The sequence below is a fragment of the Diadema antillarum genome, unplaced genomic scaffold (genome assembly GCF_040938485.1).
Source record: "Diadema antillarum isolate AM-2024a unplaced genomic scaffold, OU_Dant_1.0 scf00000087, whole genome shotgun sequence".
NCBI lineage: Eukaryota > Metazoa > Echinodermata > Echinoidea > Diadematoida > Diadematidae > Diadema > Diadema antillarum.
The window spans coordinates 1,285,894-1,308,163 of NW_027270976.1; the positions used below are offsets into that span (position 1 = coordinate 1,285,894).

The 22,270-nt window shown below is 37.8% G+C and overlaps 2 protein-coding genes across 2 annotated transcripts in view; one reads left to right on the top strand and one right to left on the bottom strand.

Annotated features, from left to right (window-relative positions):
* Positions 1–839: 839 nt before the first annotated feature.
* On the bottom strand, positions 840–12,805 carry LOC139718015 (serine racemase-like). Its single transcript, XM_071629502.1, has 9 exons — positions 12,535–12,805; positions 8,608–8,649; positions 8,059–8,225; positions 6,092–6,176; positions 5,349–5,475; positions 3,736–3,786; positions 3,241–3,368; positions 1,559–1,609; positions 840–977 (listed from the first exon to the last, which is right to left on the bottom strand). The coding sequence occupies exons 1-9, from the start codon at positions 12,721–12,723 to the stop codon at positions 840–842; spliced, it is 978 nt and encodes a 325-aa protein (XP_071485603.1). The 5' UTR covers positions 12,724–12,805.
* Positions 12,806–13,174: 369 nt separating this feature from the next.
* LOC139718058 (uncharacterized) overlaps positions 13,175–22,270 on the top strand; it is a 76,271-nt gene continuing 67,175 nt past the window's right edge. Inside the window, exons 1-2 of the mRNA XM_071629551.1 lie at positions 13,175–13,800; positions 16,660–16,751. Of these exons, the coding sequence (XP_071485652.1) occupies positions 13,690–13,800; positions 16,660–16,751 (203 nt within the window). The 5' untranslated portion in view covers positions 13,175–13,689. The remainder of the gene's footprint in view (positions 13,801–16,659; positions 16,752–22,270) is intronic.

Here is a 22,270-nt window from a genome sequence, read left to right on the forward strand (position 1 = left end):
TTGATAATTATTTCTTTGTCTAATGCAGTATTTGCTGGATAGGTGCCTCATGCTCACCAGGAAAAATAATGAAATCCCCATAGTGTAGAATATGATCATGAGTTTAATTGATATGCATACTTCCTGGCTCATCACTGAAAGTAACAAAGCAGCTATTCTTGTTTGCAATCTCCACTTATGCCTTGCTATCAAGGGCTACAAACTCAATCAAACAGGTGGAAATAACCACATTAGCCCATATTCATGAAGTGGTTTAAGTCAAAACCATGGTCCAAATTTAGTCCATGGACCAAAATAAGCGTGAAAAAGGTGTACCTTACACACACAAGTATCAATGTGTGGCTATCATTGCATTTCTGGTGATCTGTCACACACATTTACACAGAAGAAATTTGCGTAACTATGGACTAAATTTAAGCCACCTTTGTGAATACGGATTATTGTGTCTCTGGCTTTCGTTCAACTGAGGTCCATTCTATCAAAGTTTTATTGATAGTCTACCTGACCTTTGTTCATGTTACTTTCACTGGAAATTAGGAAAAGAAATCTTATAATGTTTCATATGTTAATAATAAATTTAATATGACCCAACACTTGCCATCAGTGTTTTCATTCCTTTTTGGTTTTGCTGTTCAAGTCATGAGTCATTTTCCTTACATAGTTCACTCACTCCAATCATTTCCAGGCATTAGTAGAAAATTATATTAGGATATTCTCTTCATCACTAGAATGTAAGAGTAAGGTGTACCAGCCAGATAATTACACATGATACCAGAACTACTATTCATCACTTCTCAATGACTAAGATTTCATCACAGACTCAATCTTAGTGTCATTGGTCACCATGGTAAGTTATCCACATCCACATTACCTCCACACAGTACCACACAAATTCTTTGAATGCTTGGATCCAACGTCTGAAGTTGTTTGGAGAGTATGGCTGCCATGGGTGCGGCTCCTGCAGCTTCTACCACAGTCTGAATAAGAGAGAAAAATGATCCTGCATTTTAGGGCTAAATCGACAAATGGATAAGTGTATCAAAGAAATAGATGAATTGCAATTGATAAATGTTGTGGCAACTTCATGCCGACTGAATCTATACCTGTGAGAGATGTGTGATGTGGAAATGCTTACATTTGACACACTAATCCCCGCAGCGTGGCATGCAGTAATGACATGCTTTTGATATATAGATGTCACAATGTTATCATGACATCTATTTGACATATCAAATAGATTTAGCTTCATTAGAGGGTTTTAAGGAAAGGCATGGACATGACGTATGTCAACAATGAAAGAGTGCACAGGCTGAGCCACTATGTAGTCCCACTTCTGGAAGATCTCTGGTATACAATGACAGGTGTGTGTATTTTGATGTGAGATACTAATAATTACATGTTCCCTGTGTCAATGAACATACGGGTATGGAGATAGAAGTGAACACCAAGAGACTAGCTATATCTCAAGTTTGGAAGTAAGGAACATGCTCATGCCAAGCTCAGTGAGTTAGAGGCCCAGCAGACTTGCAACATTGTCACATATCTTAAATTCCATTACCTTTAATCTTGTCCATGTAAACTTCATGGCAGCAATTATCTCCTCATCACTCTGAAAGAAGATTACATAAATGTTTTTTCATTGATAGATCCTCATGCTCTTGTGTCCACACTTTATATCATAGTACACAACTAGATATATCGCTACGGCTACTGATATGCCTCCGCCATAATGCATGGTTCTCCTAATAGGTCTATAGTACAATGTCTTGACAATGTGTGATGACAGTTTCACACAATTGGCAAAATATTAAAATGACAGGTTTGACACAAATAAGCTGAATGTTCACTTTCCTAGAACTAGGTTCAATTGGATGAATGATTAAAATGTCAGAGTGCAGGTATTTGGGGAACTGATGATTTTTACTTGACTTTTGACCCTTTTATAAGTTTATGCATTGAGTAATTTTCAAGGTATTGACAAAAAGTATAATTTCAGTATTGAATGCGAAAATAGCATTATCTAAACCTGGCCTTTGACCTTTGACCTCACAGTTCCAAAGAGAATCACTGTTAGGTTGAACATGCATAAATATGTAAGTTTCATGATGATACCTTGAGTTACTTTCGAGATATGGAGGAAAAAGTGCAATTTAGCACTTTCACTTGACCTTTACCTTTTGACCTTTGACCTTTTGGCAAGAAACTTCCCCAAAAATATATATTGGGTAATACATGCCATACATCAAGTTAAAAAAAAAAAAAAAACCTTCAGGCATATTGCATTTTAAGGAAAGTAGTGATATTTTGAGGAGCTGATCTTGACCTTTGACCCCCCTGACCTTTGACCCATGACCCCCAACTTCCCTAGATAATCACTGCCCATCGGTACAAGCATATATACTAAGTTCCATGAAGATACCTTGAACCATTTGCGAGATATGGAGAAAAACATGAAATTTCATTTTTTTCCCACAAAATAACCTGTGACCTTTGACCTTTGACCCTGTGACCCTAAAATCCACACAAAGTATTATCCCCCAAGGATATACCCTCATACCAAGTTTGATGTAAAACCACCACACGGTTCTTGAGATATCGACAAAAACAAAACGGGACGGACGGACGTACGGACGGACGGACGGACGGACGGACGGACGGACGGACGACCCGAAAACATAATGCCTCCGGCCACTTCGTTGCGGAGGCATAAAAATGACAATTCAATTCATGCTCTCTCTCTGACAACATCTTAGTAAACACAACTACTGTAAAAAAAAAAATAATAAAAAAAAACCTTGCTAAAAACAAAAACAACAGATGTTGGCTTAAAGCTTTTTTCAAGCAATGTACAGGATCTACAACATGTCTGAACTTTGACTGTTTCACTGCTTGCATTTTACAGTTTAATTTAGTGACAGAATGATCTGAATTGAAGATATACTGAATTTATCGACATTGCAAAGGAACGGCATTATAGGGAACCAAACTTTCAAACAACACATAAAGGGAAAAAATCGGCAAAAATATCAGTTTTTCAACTGAAATCAATCTTCATAATAGTGTTCTTCACTTGCAGCAGTCTGTTGTGCAAGTATTTTCCAAAGCAGAATATATTCCACTGGCCAACATTTTCAATACATAGTCTCTTCATGTTACGTTTTCTTTAAGGTCACACAAAATGCTGATCGTTTGAATGTGAAGGCACCACGTGTCCCTGATATGCAGTGGCAATTAACCTACCACGGTGAAGACCCGTTTCTCTACAAGATCCCGGACTATTGGCCATGGCAGCTGTCCAATCTGCTGTGTTGGAGTGGCATCAGCCACTGTCTTCAAGGTCTGTGGTGGGTTCGGCCATAACCTCTCACCTAGTAGAGACAACGGGTGATGTCCATGGAGTGATGTAAAAAACAGTTAAATGAGAGAATGCATCGGTTTTCTTTGCAGAGAAAGAGGGAGAGAGTGTGTGTGAGAGGGAGAGAGAGAGAGAGAGAAGAGATTATAGTAATACCCTTACAGAAACTGAAAGATGTCAAACACACAATAATAGTTATCAATTCACTTGTCAAATGTAATTGTAATGAAGTACACAGTGTTATCATATTTCATCTGTCAAATAACAGAGAGAGGCGTGCTTATAATAGTGTATTGATCATAACTGAATGTTATTAATTCACCATCACCATAAATCAAAAGCTAACCATATGATGTTCTTGTTCTTCAAACATACATTACCTGCTTCCAGACATCTCTGCAAATCTTTTCCCTCGACTTCAACAGCAAATACTGCAGACAGACAGACAAATAAAATAGATGAAGTTAATGGGTTATTATAGCTGGACAGGTGACTTTTCGAAGATAAATAGCAACACATACCCTTGGTTGTTCAATATGTTTTGATGCCCATGGCCAAAACCAGACAAATATCTCAACTGAAATTCAATTTTGAAGTTTCCCTACTGAACAATATGTAACAACATTATATAAATTGATATCTTACCTAAACAATCGATACAATTTCATCAATTATTTAATCTTATAACAGTGAAAACATTTTACTTAACACCTTGTTTTTTCAAACTTCATTCAAACATGACATAGTGAACTTTACCGAATAAGTAAAGCGTTTTCCACTCTACACCAAAGTGCACTGAGTTTAGATATGATGATTTTCTTTTTCAATCTATGTGCTTTGATTTCCTGTCATTCCATGACATATTATACAGGATGAAATGACCATCAGTGTATCAATGCCCAGTCAGATAAGACCTAGAGAAATTAATGCATTAGTCATTGATAACATAAGGAGAAAGTTTTGACAAAGGTACTCAACTGTTTTGACAATACAGTGGACTCCCGTTATAACAAAGTCCTCGGGACAGGCAGTTTCTTTCACTATATTGAAATTTCGTTATAACAGAACAAACAAGGAAAAGTAGAAATCACACGGTGCGTAATATATGTCCCAGCCGGAAGTAGCATTTTGTAGCAAAATGTACAATATAGGTAAAAAATCAAGGTCAAAGGTCAAAGAAGTCAAAGGTCAAAATTCTGTATAGAGTTTTGAAGCCCTCACCTAGTGCCATCACATAAAGCAAACAGAATCGAAATCGGGTTAGAAATGGCGAAGGAGTAGCTTTTTGTAGCCAATGTACAATATAGGTCAAAAATTAAGGCCAAAGGTCAAAGGTCAAAATTCTGTGTAGAAGTTTTGAAGCCCTCACCTAGTGCCATCACATAAAGCAAACGGAATCGAAATCGGGTTAGAATTGGCGAAGGAGTAGCATTTTGTAGCAAAATGTACAATATAGGTCAAAAATCAAGGTCAAAGGTCAAAGAAGTCAAAGGTCAAAATTCTGTGTAGAAGTTTTGAAGCCCTCACCTAGTGCCATCACATAAAGCAAACGGAATCGAAATCGGGTTAGAAATGGCGAAGGAGTAGCATTTTGTAGCATTTTGATCACACACGGACGCACACACGGACACACGGACACACACATGGACACACACACGTACGGAGCCCGTTTCATAGTCCCCTGCTCGAACTCGTTTGGCGGGGACAATAAGCAATAAAAATACAGAGAGTGGATAACGTTGCGGCCCTAATTTTTACTTCGTTGTAACTGGAATTTCGTTATAACCATGTTCATTATAACAGGAGTGCACTGTAATAGATATGGCAGAGGTTTTCTTTTGTTTGTTTGTTTGTTTGTTTGTTTGTTTTAGATATCACGTCAACTCAATGTGTCAATATTATCCCAGTCTTTCAAACAGTCAATTGGGGGAAATAACCCTCTTTCCATGACATCTGTGATAAATACCTAATGAAGTGGTCTAAGTGGTCTCACCCTTGACATCTGGCTTGAGTCCCTTCACAGCCGTAGCAATGCCTGCTATCAGACCACCCCCACTTGTCATGACAAATACTGCATCAAGGTCTGGAACCTGTTCACAGATCTCTAGCCCAATTGTCCCCTGTGTAACAGAAGAGAATGTGGACCACACAAACAATGTATGAACATCATCACTAAGAAAAAATCATATTTAAGCTATACATTGAAATATTCTATAATTTCTCTTTTAAATGCTCTATGTGGTTCCCTGAATAAAGTATATTGTACACACACAGAGAAAATGTCATATTTTGTGTACAACAAAAGTCAATGTGAACTGCTTGGAAAAAAGAATATAGCTTTTAAGTGTTTTTAAAGATTATTTATGGAACTCTTATATTTGATTAGATTCACTGGTTAATGACATAATTGACTTTATATAACTTACAGTGATTGCAGCTGAATTTTATGCTGCAAACAAAGAGTAACTGTGTCTCATGCTGTCATCTTTAATTTGTGGAATCATTCTGTCCTTCTTCAGTCATTCCACAATAACAGAGCTAATTTTAGGTATTACAAGACTTCTGAGAAAGAAAATAATATTTGGCAAACAAGATCACTCCACCAAATCTGGGACTCTGGAGTCGCTATTTCTCCCACAAACTGGCAAGTCATTAAGTGGATGTGATTTGTCACCAACCACCCATGCCAGGGAGCCAGATGTGGGTGGAAGGGCGTCCTTTCCCTTGGAAACCAACCTGACCCGCCATGACGTCATAGTGGTCGTAGGCAGGGACGTGCAGCAAGCCGCGCTCCTCCGCTACCCTGGCACACGTTTCCTTCCTGCCACAGATAATGCACACCACGAAATATACAGGTCATGACAAGTCCAACAACATGCATTACAGTAACATGTCCCAACATTAACTTCTAAATTCGCAGAACTTTTGCTTGTTGGCATTAAGGTCACTTAAAGTTCACATCCTTATAAGCATTCAAGCTCCTGTTACCACTTGACATTTCATTGTTCTCTATTGCTGACATTTAGTGTCCCCACTTGGCGCATGAAATCCAAATATAAACACTTATTGATATTCCTCTCACATTTGTTTGTCCTATGTCTTTCAGACCTTTCAGTAGACATAATCCCTATTTCAACTCTCCCTTATCAATTATAAAGGTAATTTTTGATGTGTAGAGGGGTGTGGTACCTGTGCTATTAATGTGCTGTGATTTTAATACTCAGGGAGTATTTGGCTGCTACCTTGTCGGTGAATTAGTGAACACACCCTTCTTGATGAATAAGCCAATTTGATGCAAATACAATTTGACATCAAATGGTTGATTCTGTAGAGCTGAATCATACTTTAACCAGGATCATACAAGGGGAACAGGTACACACTGATATTACATCTGAAATACTGTATTCCATTGGGCATGAAGACTTTGATTTGATTAAGAAGTTTATATATATATATATATATATATATATATATCTCAGGGCTCGACACTAACTTTTTTGTTTGGTGGCCCAATGGGGCCACCAAAATCCACAATTTCAAATTTTTGGTGGCCCGAGAGAAAAATTTGGTGGGTGGCCCCCCCCCCCCAAAAAAAAACAATACAAAAACATTAAAAGTCCTGTTTTTTTTAATGAGTCAAATATCTAAGTTTTATCCAGTCATAGTAAGAATAGGAAGTTGGACATACATCTAGGCCTACTCATAAATAAACCTCAACAAACTCGCAACACTCACTCTCAGGCACTCATTCAGTCCTTTTCATCCATCCTTTAAACAAATATAACTGCTAATTTCCGGCGCAAACAGTTACGAATTAATTGACGTACTTTTCAAAAAAATTTGGTGGCCCGAGGCGGGCCACCAAATTTGCCCTTTTTTTTGGAATTTGGTGGCCCGACTTTCAATTTTGGTGGCCCCGGGCCACCGGGCCACCGTTAGTGTCGAGCCCTGTATATATATATATATATATATATATATATATATATGTATCCTTACTATATTTAATGCAAATAGTTTAACTGTGATCAAGAGTGTTTGTATGTAAATATCAAGTCTATCTATAATCTTGAGTTGCAGAGGATTACAAATGTTGTATGCCTATTCTGACTCAGTTGTCTCTTTCTCTCTCTCTCTCTCTCTCTTTCTCTCCCTTTTTTCTCTCACAAGAATTAAGCTAAAGCTCATATAAAAAAGACTTCATTCTTTCCTTCCAAACTTTCAAGCATCTTAATGCTCAGTTCCGGTTGCTTGTAACATTGGAGTTGTGAAACCTTGCATGCTTTGATAATAACCGTTCATTGATACCATGCACTTCTGTCAAAGGGAATGAATGTGGTTATAAACAACATTTCTTTACGAAAAAGTAAAAAAAAAAAATAGGTCCCAAAATGATCATATGTATCTTTACATGCTTTATTTGTTTGGCTATAACAAAATTTTTATACAACAAAAGAAAACTGCTAGTCCTAAGGACTTTGTTATAGTGGGAGACACCTATCCATGCATGGTCTAAAGTCTTACCCAGGTAATTTGTTGTTTGTTGTTTTTAACTAACTCTGAAGAGAAGAAATGATAAACTGAAGGACTAATCCATCACTTAACTGAACCCTACAAGCCTAGAACACCCTTTCCCTTCCCACTGGGAAAAACGTTCATCTTCTGCATCCCTCTCCTCCACCCTGTGGGGTGCACTGTGTGCTGACCTGGACTGCTGTGTGGCCTCACAGAAGACTACCTCAGCTCCATAGCCCCTGATGGCCTCCACCTTGACCGATGGTAATCCTCGAGGAATGACCACAGAGCATGGCATGGCAGCAAGCTGGGCTGCACAGGCCAAGGCTTGACCGTGATTTCCAGTGCTGTGGGTCACCTAGGTCAAGTTTCAGGAGAGATAATTAATCTAATAAATGGACATACCCACTCCAAATGTAATTTATTTGCAATGCACATAATAAATTATGAACATCAGTAATATATTTACAAACTGTGCTGAAGACCATGTCCAAGAATGCACATCTTGTGCAATAAATCATTTTGAAAACAGTATTTCAGTACCTAAGCAAGTCCATACTTGGTAATAAAGTTGCTATTTCATGTGAACCTTACTTGCATACACTGTCATGTGATGTTTCAACATATGATAATTAAGAAATAAATGCTACGTGATTTTTTGTGATGACTTCCTACGTAAGCATTGTACAATATTTTCTGATTTACAATTGATGCATAGATCAAAAGTTTCAATTACTCACCACACCTTGAGTCGCATTGTCACTTTCTTTCAAGCACATAACCTGCGGTGAATGTAAAAAAAAGAACAATTAATCTAAAATATATATATATCTTTTTGGCTGTTTTTTAATCATCATCATCACTCAGTCAAATATAATGTATGATGAAGGTATTTTATTCATTTGTTGCAAGCATCATTGTGATGGAGATTGGTACTGAAACAAATTATAGAATGGCTCACAGTGCCCGATTACTCATTTAGGAAAGCAATCGCATGAATAGGCCACATAATTGCAAAACCACATGTGTGTGCATCATATGTTTAGATAGTTGTGTGCAATCATATGATTAATAGTGTTAGGTGTAATATGCTTGTGTATTTAGATGTTAGTGGGAGTGAAGGAGTACAAAAGGGAGGGTGAGAATGAAGGTGATGAAAAGAACTAAACAAAAGCTATGTTATCAATGTGAAGAGAAAATGAAAAATATCTTCCAAGGGACATTGGACTTACAAAAGATTTCTTCAGGTTACTCATCTTACAGTTTGACCTCGATTATCCAGCCATGTCGGGACCGGCGCTCATCCGGATAAGCGAATTGGCCGGATATGGGAGACACAATGTTAATGTATAGCTGCCGTCCAAGCTGCCGTCCCAGTGCACTGGCAGCTAGGCAGGTAGCGTACCCCGCAACGGTGGTGATGACTGCTCACTTTTACGATGATAATGTGGTGTGAATTTATGTTAGAATATTGTAGGTAAATCTTGTGAGTTTTGTAGAAATTTTAATTGAGTTTAAAGTCACTGTTTTTTCTCAATTTTTGGATGAAAAAAAAAAGTCCTTCACTGCGTGAACGCGTCCGGATAATAGAGATTTCCGGATAAAAGGAGGCCGGATAATCGAGGTCGAACTGTATTTTATAAATACATGGCAATGTCAACGAATCTACATGTTATATCAAATGTCAAAGAAACTATGTTATATCATATAAAATATCAAACTAATAAGTTATATCATAATCTAACCTCAAAGAATCGACATGGTATAGGATCCTATCAAATGTCAGACTGCAAGAAGACTAAATGTGACACAATGTTTCAAGGTTGAGATTTAGAGCAAGGTTTTTACTTCTCATGGCAGATGACGTTGACTCACTTCCTTCTGACACCAGTGGACTATTCTCTCTTCCTCTCTTGATTTAAAAAGTTCCAAATGGATTCAGGAAACTTAACTGATACATATATGGACTATGAAAAATATTTGCTTTGAGGATATGATCTCTTCTTTTTACACATTAATTTGACTAGAAGTGAGGACATTTCAAATTATGACAAGCTCTATTTAAAGCAGTTACCGGTATAAAGGAAGTCTGAATACCACATACGTATAAATTCATCTATCATATTTTCTGTTTATCATATAGATCAAATGCAATATGGAGACAATTTCAAAGGGGTTTCAAGAAAATTATAGGTCCTACAGTAATTAATGACAAAACAATATATACCTTGAAAGGAAATTGTGTAAAATCTTAAAGTAAAGTGGATGTGAAGATTGAAAAGAGTGAGGACAAGAGGAACCATGTAAAGACACATAACAGAAACTACAAACATGTGAAGTAAGAAATCAACAGAATCTCAGTGGCCATATTATGGTCTAACAAAATTGCCAGTTAATAATGCAAAAATAGCAGCTGAGAATCAGAGGGGTGCAATACAGTACAGTTATCAATGGTTGTGACACTTTCATGATTTTGTTGTGATGAAAATTTCAGGCTCTGAGATTCCTTTGAAGTATATGGTCCTCTCCAACAAACAAACAAACAAAAAATATAACAACAAAAGCTGGGAAATAGTGTTTATAGGGGCATGCCATACCTGCCATATTCATTTTCACAATATTTCCAAATCTGGACTTGAAAGAAAATATTGACCTTCGATTTGCTTTTTTTATAAATACAAGTAAACTTGGGAAATTTGCAAAATCAAAAACATTAAATATATGGTTTGTGTATACATGTAGTCAAGTGTAATGAAACGAAACTCATTGATAGAGCCTCTGCCATTATGACAGATGGAATATTACTAATTTACTACTGTATATGCCATATATTTTGCGAGTCTACATTTTCGCAAACCGGGAATTCCTGACAATTTCGCGAGTGGTTAAATTCGCGATCGTGGAGTCCTGTACTGAACGGAGAAATGTACATGCGTACGTCACATCCACATCGGGATCAGAGTTAATATTTTTGCGTGTCGATAATTTTGCGAATAGCACCTGACTCGCGAAATTCGCGAAAATAAAAAACTCGCGAAATATTCGGCGTATACAGTATTAGGAAATTTATTTCATGGAAGAAAAACAAAGAACGAATTTGACCTAAGACAGTATAAATGACCTCAATTAATAGCCTTCAACATAACAACTCTGAATCAAAACAAAGGATTTTTATTGAAAGCACCCTCATGTGGTAAGAGCATACAGCTCATTGCCATCCCCTGAAGAGAATTTGGCTGCCCTCAATAGGGTACCATTGACAGTCTTCAAAACATCATTACCATGTAAGAATATGAGTGTGTGTTAGTGGTTATGTTTACACATTTTTATATTATCTAGAGCCTGATTCTTTGAATCACAATAAGGCACAAAGTTCAATAATCAACAAATATGTGATACAATTTTGCACTATAATGACAGCTCTGATTTAAAAATACAGGTTGTGCATGCTTTCCGTACCTCAGAAATATTTCATGAACAAAGTTGTATTCTCTCACGTGCACATATTGCTCTCCCCCCCCCCCCCCCCCCCTAGAAAAAGATGTCTGATGTGCATGTACTGGACTTTGAGCCAACCCCCCCCCCAAAAAAAAAAAACAAAAAACAAAAAAAAAACAAAAAACAAAAAACAAAAAACAAACAAAAAAAAAAACCATATATAATCATCTAGACTGTTTACAGGACATCTATCTGACAATACTTTTGAATGCAATGGCAGGTTAACAGACAACAAAGGTGATGTCTAAAAGTGTTTATATACAAGAATATATTCAATGAACTGCTGGTCATTTTGCAAAGGATGATTTGTATTACATCAGGACAACAATTAATTGGAAATGATGGAGTTGATGGAAACGATCAAAATGCAGAAATACACTGAGACACTGTGATGTGACCCAAGTCTCTATAATGGGCTTTGTTTTTTTCCTTTTTTGTGGTGGTAAACATTGTATACCAAGGTAGTACATTTTAAGAACTGTAGGGAGCCTACACAATCCTAGGCAATATGTCAGAATGATGTTGATTGATTGATTGATTGATTGATTGATTGATTGATTGATTGATTGATTGACTGATTGATTGATTGATTGATTGATTGATTGACTGATTGATTGATTGATTGATTGATTACCGGTACTTTAATGTCCACTCGGGAAATTCTTTGTACATTGGAAATCACAACAAAGTGAACATTAAATACATCACAGGTACAACACATATCACAGAATTAATACGAATGAAACTAACTCATATCAACATACATACATCTTCTCTGTTACAATACAAGGAATTGTGTTTCATAATCTATACTTGATACAGACTATACAGATACTCTGCATTACTACTCTACTCAACTAAACTAGATTTCCTGGATCATTGTATTGTAACAGTTAATAGAACAGTTAATAGAACAGTTAACAGATGTTAAATCATTGTTACATCGTTTAGATTGTCATGCTGTTTTGATGTTTATGAATACATGTGTGTACTGTCCATACTGTGCAGGGCCTCCACAAATAACAGTGTTCAACTCACTGTGAAAACAAGACTAATAAATGAATAAATAAATATCAATCGTTAGACTTTGTATTCAGACAGTGTTTGTTTCCAGTTTTTGACTCCTGTCATCTGGCTAGCAAAGAGAAGGTTGGTTCAAACATACTCACAGCATTCAGCGCACCACGGATTTTGAAGGAACCAGTCTTCTGCATGTTTTCTGCCTTGAAATACACATGCCTGCCTGTGATCTTGTCCACAGTGCCGCTGGTGAAGATAGGTGTTTTGTGAATGTGGGCCCCAATTCTCCTTGCAGCTCTGATTACATGTTCAAGTGACATCTCATTACAATTCATCATAAATTTCTAGCTGAAAAACATTGGGCATCATACCCACAACATCAACATGTCATGGGTAACACACTTTCTGAGTGACTGTTTTTTAAAAGAGAGTGTGTCACGTTACTAATCACTCTATCCGACGTGAAAATCCTACAAAGCCCATACCCATAGTATCATATAATGCATGGATCGTACTACAACAGTACAAGTACACAGCACCGTAGCCTGACCCCAACTGCATCATGCACCACATACCACTAGTAATGCATAATGTGCTGCGATGTAGGGAGAATAATGCGGGATCCGTAGAGCAGCAGACGCCGGTAGTGGTAGGAAGAACTTCCGCGGTCATCTGGGCGGAGTTTGTTGTTATTGGTCCATTGGTGACCTGCGTATAACCGATAACCAATCAAGCTGATCGAAGGCAAAATTCGTCTACCGAAGACCGACACCACAAATGAATTGATTTCACAGCTCGCCCTCCCTCAGCTCTTCTGATAGAAAACAACGAGAGCACACACCGGGATGCTTCAGAGAAGAAAAAACGAATGGATTATACCCTTTGTTTGTTTCTTTTAAGGCTTCTTTTCATCTAAATCTGCTATTTTGTACACCGATAAAATAGCTCGTCGCCAGCTTCTGAGCAAGCAGCAGGGAAGAGAAGTGTCGCGTTGCATGATGTATTCAGCGTGACTGGTATCTCTCCAGCGGAGTGCAGCCGATTCGCCCCGGTACTGCACGGGTAGCAGTAGTAGCGAGGCTGTCACGCTCACTGTTCTCAGCTCAGGGAGAATACTGCATAGAGATCTATCATCTAGATGAGGCGCATTTTAACTTGCAAGACGACGTGTCCCATTATTTGCCGCAGGATGATTTGATCTGGCGAGCCTTGGAATTTATGAAACTATCATTACATTGTCACATTTGTGCTCCGGAGATTCTTGTGCAAACATGGAAGAATAGATTTAATAAGAATTTGTCATCATGAATAATCAGCGTCCATCTTCACTGGCCGTTGGGGATCGGAAGAATCGTGTGGTTCGTGGAACAGCGGGCATGAAAAGAAGGAAAGGAGGTGTACCGCTCAGTAAAAAGGTGCGGACATGAAATTGCGCATGATACTGCATTAATTACTGGCCATTACTGCAGATATCTAGTCTAAATAGTCGTTAGAGCAGATAGAGGTTATAATTCATGAAGCCAAGCTGTACAGTATGCAGTACTGGTTGAGGTGGGGATTCTCTATGGGGTAAATTTAAATTACAGAATACCGGCAGCCAACCACGGAGAGCGCAAATCGCTCTGAAAAGAGCGTAATTACGCTTGCCGACAGCAACCATTAAAATATCAATCCGATCTGCGATATGGTCAGTGATTCGTTTGTCGACGATTGCGTTTGTTTAGGTGTGTTTTCTTATAAATTTGATCTGTGCGGTGAGAAGTGTGGTATTTACGTTGTTCTCGGGGGTGTCCCCCGAATAATGTAGTTCTAGATTCTTACGATCCTAGTCTAACGTTAGAGTTGCCGCTAAATTTACGATGTATACTCATGTTTTTTAGAGCTGAGGATAGTCCGTATCCATGAATGTATAGAAAACTATAGAAATTTAGGTGAGACTACAAAGCAATCACTTGTCCACGGCTCCACACTAACTTTTATTTTTGGTGGCCCAAAGGCATACATCCGACCTTTTTTGGTGGCCCGATCAGGCCACCAAATTCTTCATTTCTGAAATTTTGGTGGCCCGACGTGTGTTTTTGGTGGCCCCAGGCCACTGGGCCACCGTTAGTGTCGAGCCCTGACTTATCTAATTGCTGGTGCTAGCTTGTACGCACTGTGTGGGTGCGCTTGACAGCCCACCATGTTGACTCAATGCAGCATACAGTGCACAAGTATATGACATACAGCTTATGCGTACGTTTGGCAGTGGTAGCGCGTATTGAGTCTACAAAACGTGCGCATGTTTACTAGTATAGTAGTGTACAGGCATAGTGGTTGAGCGCGCAATTGTCTCTTGACAATACGCGTATACGCGCTGCCTTTGCCAAACTAGTGTAGTGTGATTGATCGTGAATGACTTGTGTTGAAAAAGAGGTGAAGCAAGAAGGATGTCAGCTGTGATGACGTCATCAGGTTTAAAGTAGTTCCGTCAAAATCTGCTTGATTTTCTTTATCGTCGATTTACTCGAGTTATCTTGATTTAGAGCAGTTTTCCTTAGAAACCACTCGATTTTCAAAAAAATTGTGCACATGGTCAACCTACTTTTTGATGGCCGTTCCGTTTCTGGCCTTTTTGGGGGCCCCAGACGACGGGAAAGACGAATTTCAGCCCGTCTTGTCTTTTATAACTCAACATTTAATCAAGGCAATTCCAATCAATGTACTGGATCTGGAAATAGATGTAGAACACTAGAAGTAGAACTTGGTCTTTGCACACACTTACTTTTAGTTTGCTATACACTAGGCCTAAATCCAACATAACACAAAATGTGCCTATTTTATTTATGTCATATCAATGTCTGGAATTCCGTGCAATCATTATTAGATCTAAAAAATATATTTGTAATTTTTGTAAAGCAAGCCGTCCATATAATTTGACCATAACGCTGTCAAAAATTCAACCACAGGCTACATGTAAAACCTATGCTTTTCATAACTAGTATAACATAAATTTATAAAGCGCTTGATGTCATATTTCTGAGTAAGTGCTGCTTTTGCATGTTGAATATTGGCATAGGAGTACCATCATCAATATGAAGTGAAATTTTTTTTATCATTCTTTTTTGTTTCGTTTGTTAGAGTAATACCTACACTACAGCTACCCTATATTTGAGTTGTACAATACAATTCAGCCAGTGAATGCATTCCTCTTTGACACTGTACATCTCTTCCAAGTGTACTCGAGTCTTATATTTTTCAAAATTTGTATTTTATCAATCTAAAATCGTGTGGCAGTCTTCATAAATTGGCAGATAAATTAACTATTCTTGTCAGGTGTAGGTTGTACTGTCCATCTTCTTGTGTATAATTGCTTAGTGTAGGACCTATTCCAGCTATGGTACATTATGATGATAGATGTGATGATATCTTGTGGGGAAGATTAACTAAATGGTTTATAAAACACCCATAATCTGAAATAAATCTGGGAAAAAAAAGAATACTGGTGTGATACTATACCTATGTATTTATAACTGAACATCAAGAATGACCACAACTCGTTCAAATTCATGTAACGAAGTATGTCAGAAAATGGTATAAATTACATGTACATAGTAATGATATAGACATTGTTGGATGATTAAAATTTTATTGCTCAGGGATTACATGAGTCTAGTGCATGTCTTACATTTGGCAAATGACATGTCAGAACATGAATTTAGAACAGAGTAAAGTTTGATTCCCTAATGGTTTGTAAATAGAGATATGGTTAAATCCACATGTACATAGGTACCCTGTCGCCAGTAAGGTACAATTCTGTCTTTCTCGCTGAATTCTGTTAAGACTTACAATACATTCTTTATCATTTGTGTCAGTATGGGCATGCATTTTTCATATTGAATTTATTACTAGTGCAAAAAGGAGGTAAATTATTGCACACAAGAAATTTGAATAATGATTACAGTCATGTCAGTTTGTCAATTGATGCACCATTCTGAATAACAAAAATTTGTATTCATTGAACCCCCCCCCCCCCCCACACACACACACACACGCACACACACATGTACTCACTACTACACAAAATGTAGAATGATCTTTACTCAGGATGTGACTGTAGTGAGTCATTCCTGTCCAGTTGTAGCTTGAGGATTTCTTAGCAAAGCTCAGAAATTTTTTATTCATCTAGTCAAAGCAATGGCAAGATTATTGATTTCTGTTCTTTTTTATTCTCTTGTATAATAAAAGATAAATAGAAGTTATAGATTATTGTTTTATAAATGTTTCCATGACAGGTCGCGTTGGACAGGGTACTTGGATTGACCGTCAAGGACAATTCTGCATTGACATGTGATCCCAACACTGGCTATGTGGCATATCCTGCTGGGTAAGAATGAATTTGTCAGTTACATTTCTTGCAGAAACACTATCTTTAATACCGGTACTCAATTTAATCTTATTTCAATTTATGAATTGAAATAAGATTATATTGAGTTAGCACATTCTTGTGATTTTATATCATAAGTAACATAACAAAACTGGTCATAATTAAATGTAGTCTAGTCATTCATGTTGGAAAATCACTTCATCTTGGGTTATCAAAAGGGAATTCCAGCATCTTGTCTCTATCTTGTGACACTTTGGCAGCATATTTCCATTTGTTTAGATTTCATATTCATTTTCCATCACCTGTTCTAGGAGAAACTGCCATATTAAAATGAAAATTGAATACTTGAAACATTAGAGAAAGATAATACTGGATAACAGAATCTGTCACGTTTTGTTTGTTTGTTGTTTGACAATGTGATAAAAGTACAATCATCAGCATATTCCCTGAGGTACTTTGGTACTGTGAGTGCAGGAGATTGCATTTCACACACATACACAATGTCTACAAAGCACAACATCTCCCCATGATCCAAAATTGTCCTGACAGTCAATAAGAGTCACTCTGGAAAATCTGAGGACTTGTCATCACTGCGCTGCAGAATCACTCCACCCCTACCTTGGCAATCAACAACAGTGAACTCCTGTGCAATTTGGAATGTGTAATGCCAGTAAGTAGGCGGTATTACTTGCCTGCTAGAGTTATTACATTGCAGTGACCCATGGAAAATGAAATCACAGCTAGATCCACATCTGTAACACCCATTCAGTTAACAGTACATACTGTATGAAGAGGACAAATATGTTCATCTAAATTTGGCCAGCCATGTTCACATTCTACTAGTATCAGCTTTTGCTTTTAGGAATTAGTTCAAACAGTATCATTTCTGTAATTTGATTTTATTTCTTAATGCATATTATTTCAATAACTGGCATCATTTTATCATAATGATAACAACATCATTTAAATGCATATTAAAATATTCAATTTGAATAACTTCATGCTCAGGATATGTACGGTATGCTTCCGTACCAAGGATGCGCTGCACACATGTTTTCTTCCTATTAAATCGTAAATCGCTGCTTATTCTTGCATTTTCATTCAATAATGTCATGATGAATTACTGTATCAACTCATACGATGTTATTTTAGCGAGATGTTGTTTTCGCAAATTGATGCCGATGCTAACGTATTATGCACTATTACCCTAGTGCATGGAGACATTTTCACATGCTGTTAAATTCGCTATCCAGCTATAATTTGCAAAATTCACAAAAATTTAACCCTTGTGAAAACAATAGAGACAGTACACTACTAGTAATTCAGATCTTACATTGTCTGAAGGAAACCAATCGTAGCTTGCTGTTGTTTGAATCAGTTCACAAATGTCCTACACCTCTACACCATGACAATACATTGTATGTTGTGCACAAACTGTGTTAAAATGTGTTGTTCAAAGCATTTTAAATGGTTGTCCCCAGTCAGCAATGGCCATAGCTGTCACCAGGTTGACTATGATAGTTACTTAAGTTTTAACTTTCCAACTGTACCAAAGAAAAACACCACACACACTCCTGGTTACTGTGGAATGTGTATGAGGCCATTATTACGTTTGTTGTTAGGTTTCAAGGATTGTTGTATTACATGACAGTGTCCTGGGTCTTTCCAAGGAGCTACTGACGTTAGTAGCTCTATGGTCTTTCAATGTCTTTGTCACTTGTGCAGTCAAGAGTGTCATCTCGCAGCTCAATCTCTATTCATCAATATGCATTGATTACCACTGGAGATGTGTACATGCGTGTAAACTACTGGTACTTTGTACGACAACTTCATTGAACCAAGTATTCAGTCTGTCTGACTGTGGTCAAGCAGTGTGAGCAGCTCTGTAGCTTTCACAGATGGTCAAAGCGAACACTCTGTCCTGCCATGCATGTGATATTTTTCTGTTTCCTTCTGCTCACACAGTTAAAAAGAAAAAAAAAAGAATGCCTTCCATTTCCCTCATCTTTCGCCATGTGACCTATTTCTTCATGTATTTTCAGTAGTCATACAGAGCATGTAGGTCTGACCTGCATTCAGTGCTTCAATTTCAAGTGTTTGGAGCAATATGATATTTTGTTGGGCTTTGTTTTTCATGATTTTCACTGTCAACCAATAGAACAGAGATAATTTGCACCATATGAAAGATATGGGTATAAGTAGGCCTACTATGTATTTTGTGGTAATTCATCTTCATCATTTAATATTTAATAGTAATTGATGGTATGCATTTTCTATGCTCATAAGTGTTTGTGCTTACATGAGATGTTGTAATGCAAGCTTTGTTTGTTCATTGGGTTGTTAATTAGTAAATCTTAATCCACTTGTCACCAGTCACATTGTACACCAGTTCCTTAATACTCCAGTTGAGTTTCTCCCTCATTTCCCCCCCCCCCCATATTTGATAATCTCCCTCTTTATAAATCTGTGTTTAATCAGTCTCTCTATACAATGTATAACGCTGTATCTCATTTCATTGATTGCTCATTTAGATAGGGCCTACCCAATGAACTTCTGAGCTGCCAAACAGCACTATCATTCACCCTACAATGTGTAGGTTGCTCTCCCTCCCCATCCCCCACCCCTCTCTCTTCCATATGGTGCAACAAGTCAGAATTTCTTATGTGTACTATTTAAAGCCATATGACAAGAGGTTGGATAGTAGTCAGATTGGGAGCAGCTGGTGTATAATTCATCTGGTTCTACCCTGCCTTGGTCGTTTTGTTTGTGTATACAGGAGGGCATGTAGGACACTTTCCTGTCATAAGTGAAGTGCGTAATCTTGGGGACATAAGTTACTGCCTTCTGGGAAGGTTAAAGGTAGCATACAATGACGAGCAAAATGTCTCATGCATATAAATATGTAGTGCGTCCATGGGTGCGTGTTTGTGGAGAAGGCAGGGTTCTTTAAAGTTTTATATTGTTAGTAGCTGAATTATATTGCTCTCTAGTGCAGGTGATTCAAAGTTGTATTTTTTTCTGTAAGATGACTGGAAGTATGTGTTGAAATTCACTTCAAACTACTGGACGTATATATATTTTGAACATTAGGAATGCGAATATTCTCTTGACTTCTTTAATTCCATGGAATGTTTGGAGCAAAATATTGTAGCAAAACTTCAAATGTCATAACTTCCTTATTTTTCATCTGATTTCAGTCAAATTTTTACCATCGGACTCATAAGATTTTACTCATTTTTATCAGACTAACTTATAGGTGATTTGGACTGGATTTTTCCTGTAAGCCTATGTAGCAGAAGAGAGTTTCTCTCTTTAAAATGATAGTGTGTTTGATCATCATATGGGATCATGAAGTGTATGGCAATTGTGTAGGCCTATACAGTTGTAGCACGCATGATATTTGTTTTGCTTGTGTGACTCATAACACTATGAGCATTTAGACACACTGGGATGATACTCCCAAGTTTTCATCTGGAAACTGAGAGATGAAGTGACCTCAGATTTGATTGATAATGCTATTAATTAGATACCATTACTCACAAATACTACTACAGATGTCATCTTCAGACAGAGACTTTGGAAATTTAGAGAACAGGGCAAAGAGAACTCCTAACTTTAATGTAGTGATTGGCCTTTCTGTGAAGTATTTCCTCTTGGTAGCATGTCCAAGGCCATCCTGATGGCTAAATTTTGGTGTTGTTTATATTCCTCAAGGCTCTGGTATTTCTGTGCACTCTGTCCTTCCACTTGACTCTTGCTCTCTCTCTCTCTCTCTTCCTCCCTCCTTCCCCTCCCTCTCTCTCTCTTCCCTCTTCCATCTTTCTCCCCCTTTCTCTCTCCCTCTATCTCTCAATTCTTTCCATCTCTCTCTCTCTGTACCTCTCTTTATTTCAGTCTGTATTTTTCACTCTCTCATTTTCATATTTGTATCACATTTTTTTCTTTGTACCTGACATGTCTTGCTGTCACATTTGCTGCATATGAGTCTCTCTCTCTCTCTGTTCCCTTTCACCATATTATCACAAGTGATCTGGGATTTCCATCTTGACAAATTTATGTGGTAAGGGATAGTTTGACATTTATTTTAAAGCACCATCAGAATATGAAGCCTCAATGTCACAGTCATGCAAAAACGGAATGCTGTTCCCTCAGGATGATATTATGCACTAGAATTATTGCTGCTGATTGAATATTTCCTCTATCCAGTAATTGGAGTAATTCATACTCTTCGAGTCTTGACAATCCCACAGACATGGCATCAAATGAGGGTAATGCAAATGTGCGAACATTTTTTCAGCTGTATGCTTTATTTGTTTCACATTTACACATACTGCATGAAACCACGGTCAGACTAAACACACTTGATGTGATAATAGTGTAAAGTACAATATCAATATTTTTGTGAGCATTTGGAAATCATTGTGGGCCTGACTCCCTGTGGTGCTGCCTACCAATCAATTTCACATGGTGCACAATATGATGTGGACCTGTGTTTGTAATTGTATGACGTTGCTTGTGTTTCTACATGGCATGGTGTAAACCACTCTTGAAGCTTGCTGTACTACGGCTCTATTGAATGCTAGACCATCATGGGGTAGCCGTAGGCTTTTAGAGGAATTCCATGCAGTTGTGTCGTCAAAGTGGGAATTGTGACCCTCTCTGAAGTTCAGTTTTAGTAGAGATTTGTAAGGCCATTAATTACATTTGCATTTTTCATCTTGGCATCTTTTCTTTTAGATTGGTCTGTATAGAATGCAATCAGAGCTTGTCACTTACTTTCACACCAGTCTTCTTTCTTCTTTACCGACTTACCAATAAATGTGTGTTCCTACTCTCACACCACAGTGTCATGAGTGGTTGAGGTCAGTGAGTTTCTGATGGTGGCCACCTTGTTTTGATAGGCTATTTATCTCCACCACATTATAGCTTTGACTCTTACCCTCTCTCTGTTCAAACAGTCAATATAGGAAGTAAGCAGGCAGTGTGTCACCAAGGGACCTGGTTTCATGGTGAGACTGTCAATATAGACCTTGTGTCTTTAGGTTACAAGTTAACAACAAAAATAAGTTTTGATTCCCAGCATTTTTGCACTGCAGAACGCAATGTACAGGTATATACTATACATTTACACACACCTCTATACTAAAAGCATGAATGAACATATTTGCAATGCTACAGCTCCAACCAATTAATAGTTAAGAACTGAATATTGCCAAGATGAATTCTTTATTAGCATGATAGATACGAATCATTGAAAGTTTGACCAATTTCACACAAACGTGCAGGAAATTAAGACCTTTTTGATTCACTGGATCCAGTTCAATTCACAGTGACTGAAAGGGGGAAAAGTATCTTAGAAGGCAAATCACAGGATTACTGTGGACAGTCTGATTGTGGGACAGGAAATACAGCTCAGTGAATCAATGTATATATGCATCGTTATTATACCCCCGCCAAACGAAGTTTGAAGGGGGTATATAGGAATCAGCGGACGGTCGGGCGGTCGGGCGGTCGGTCGG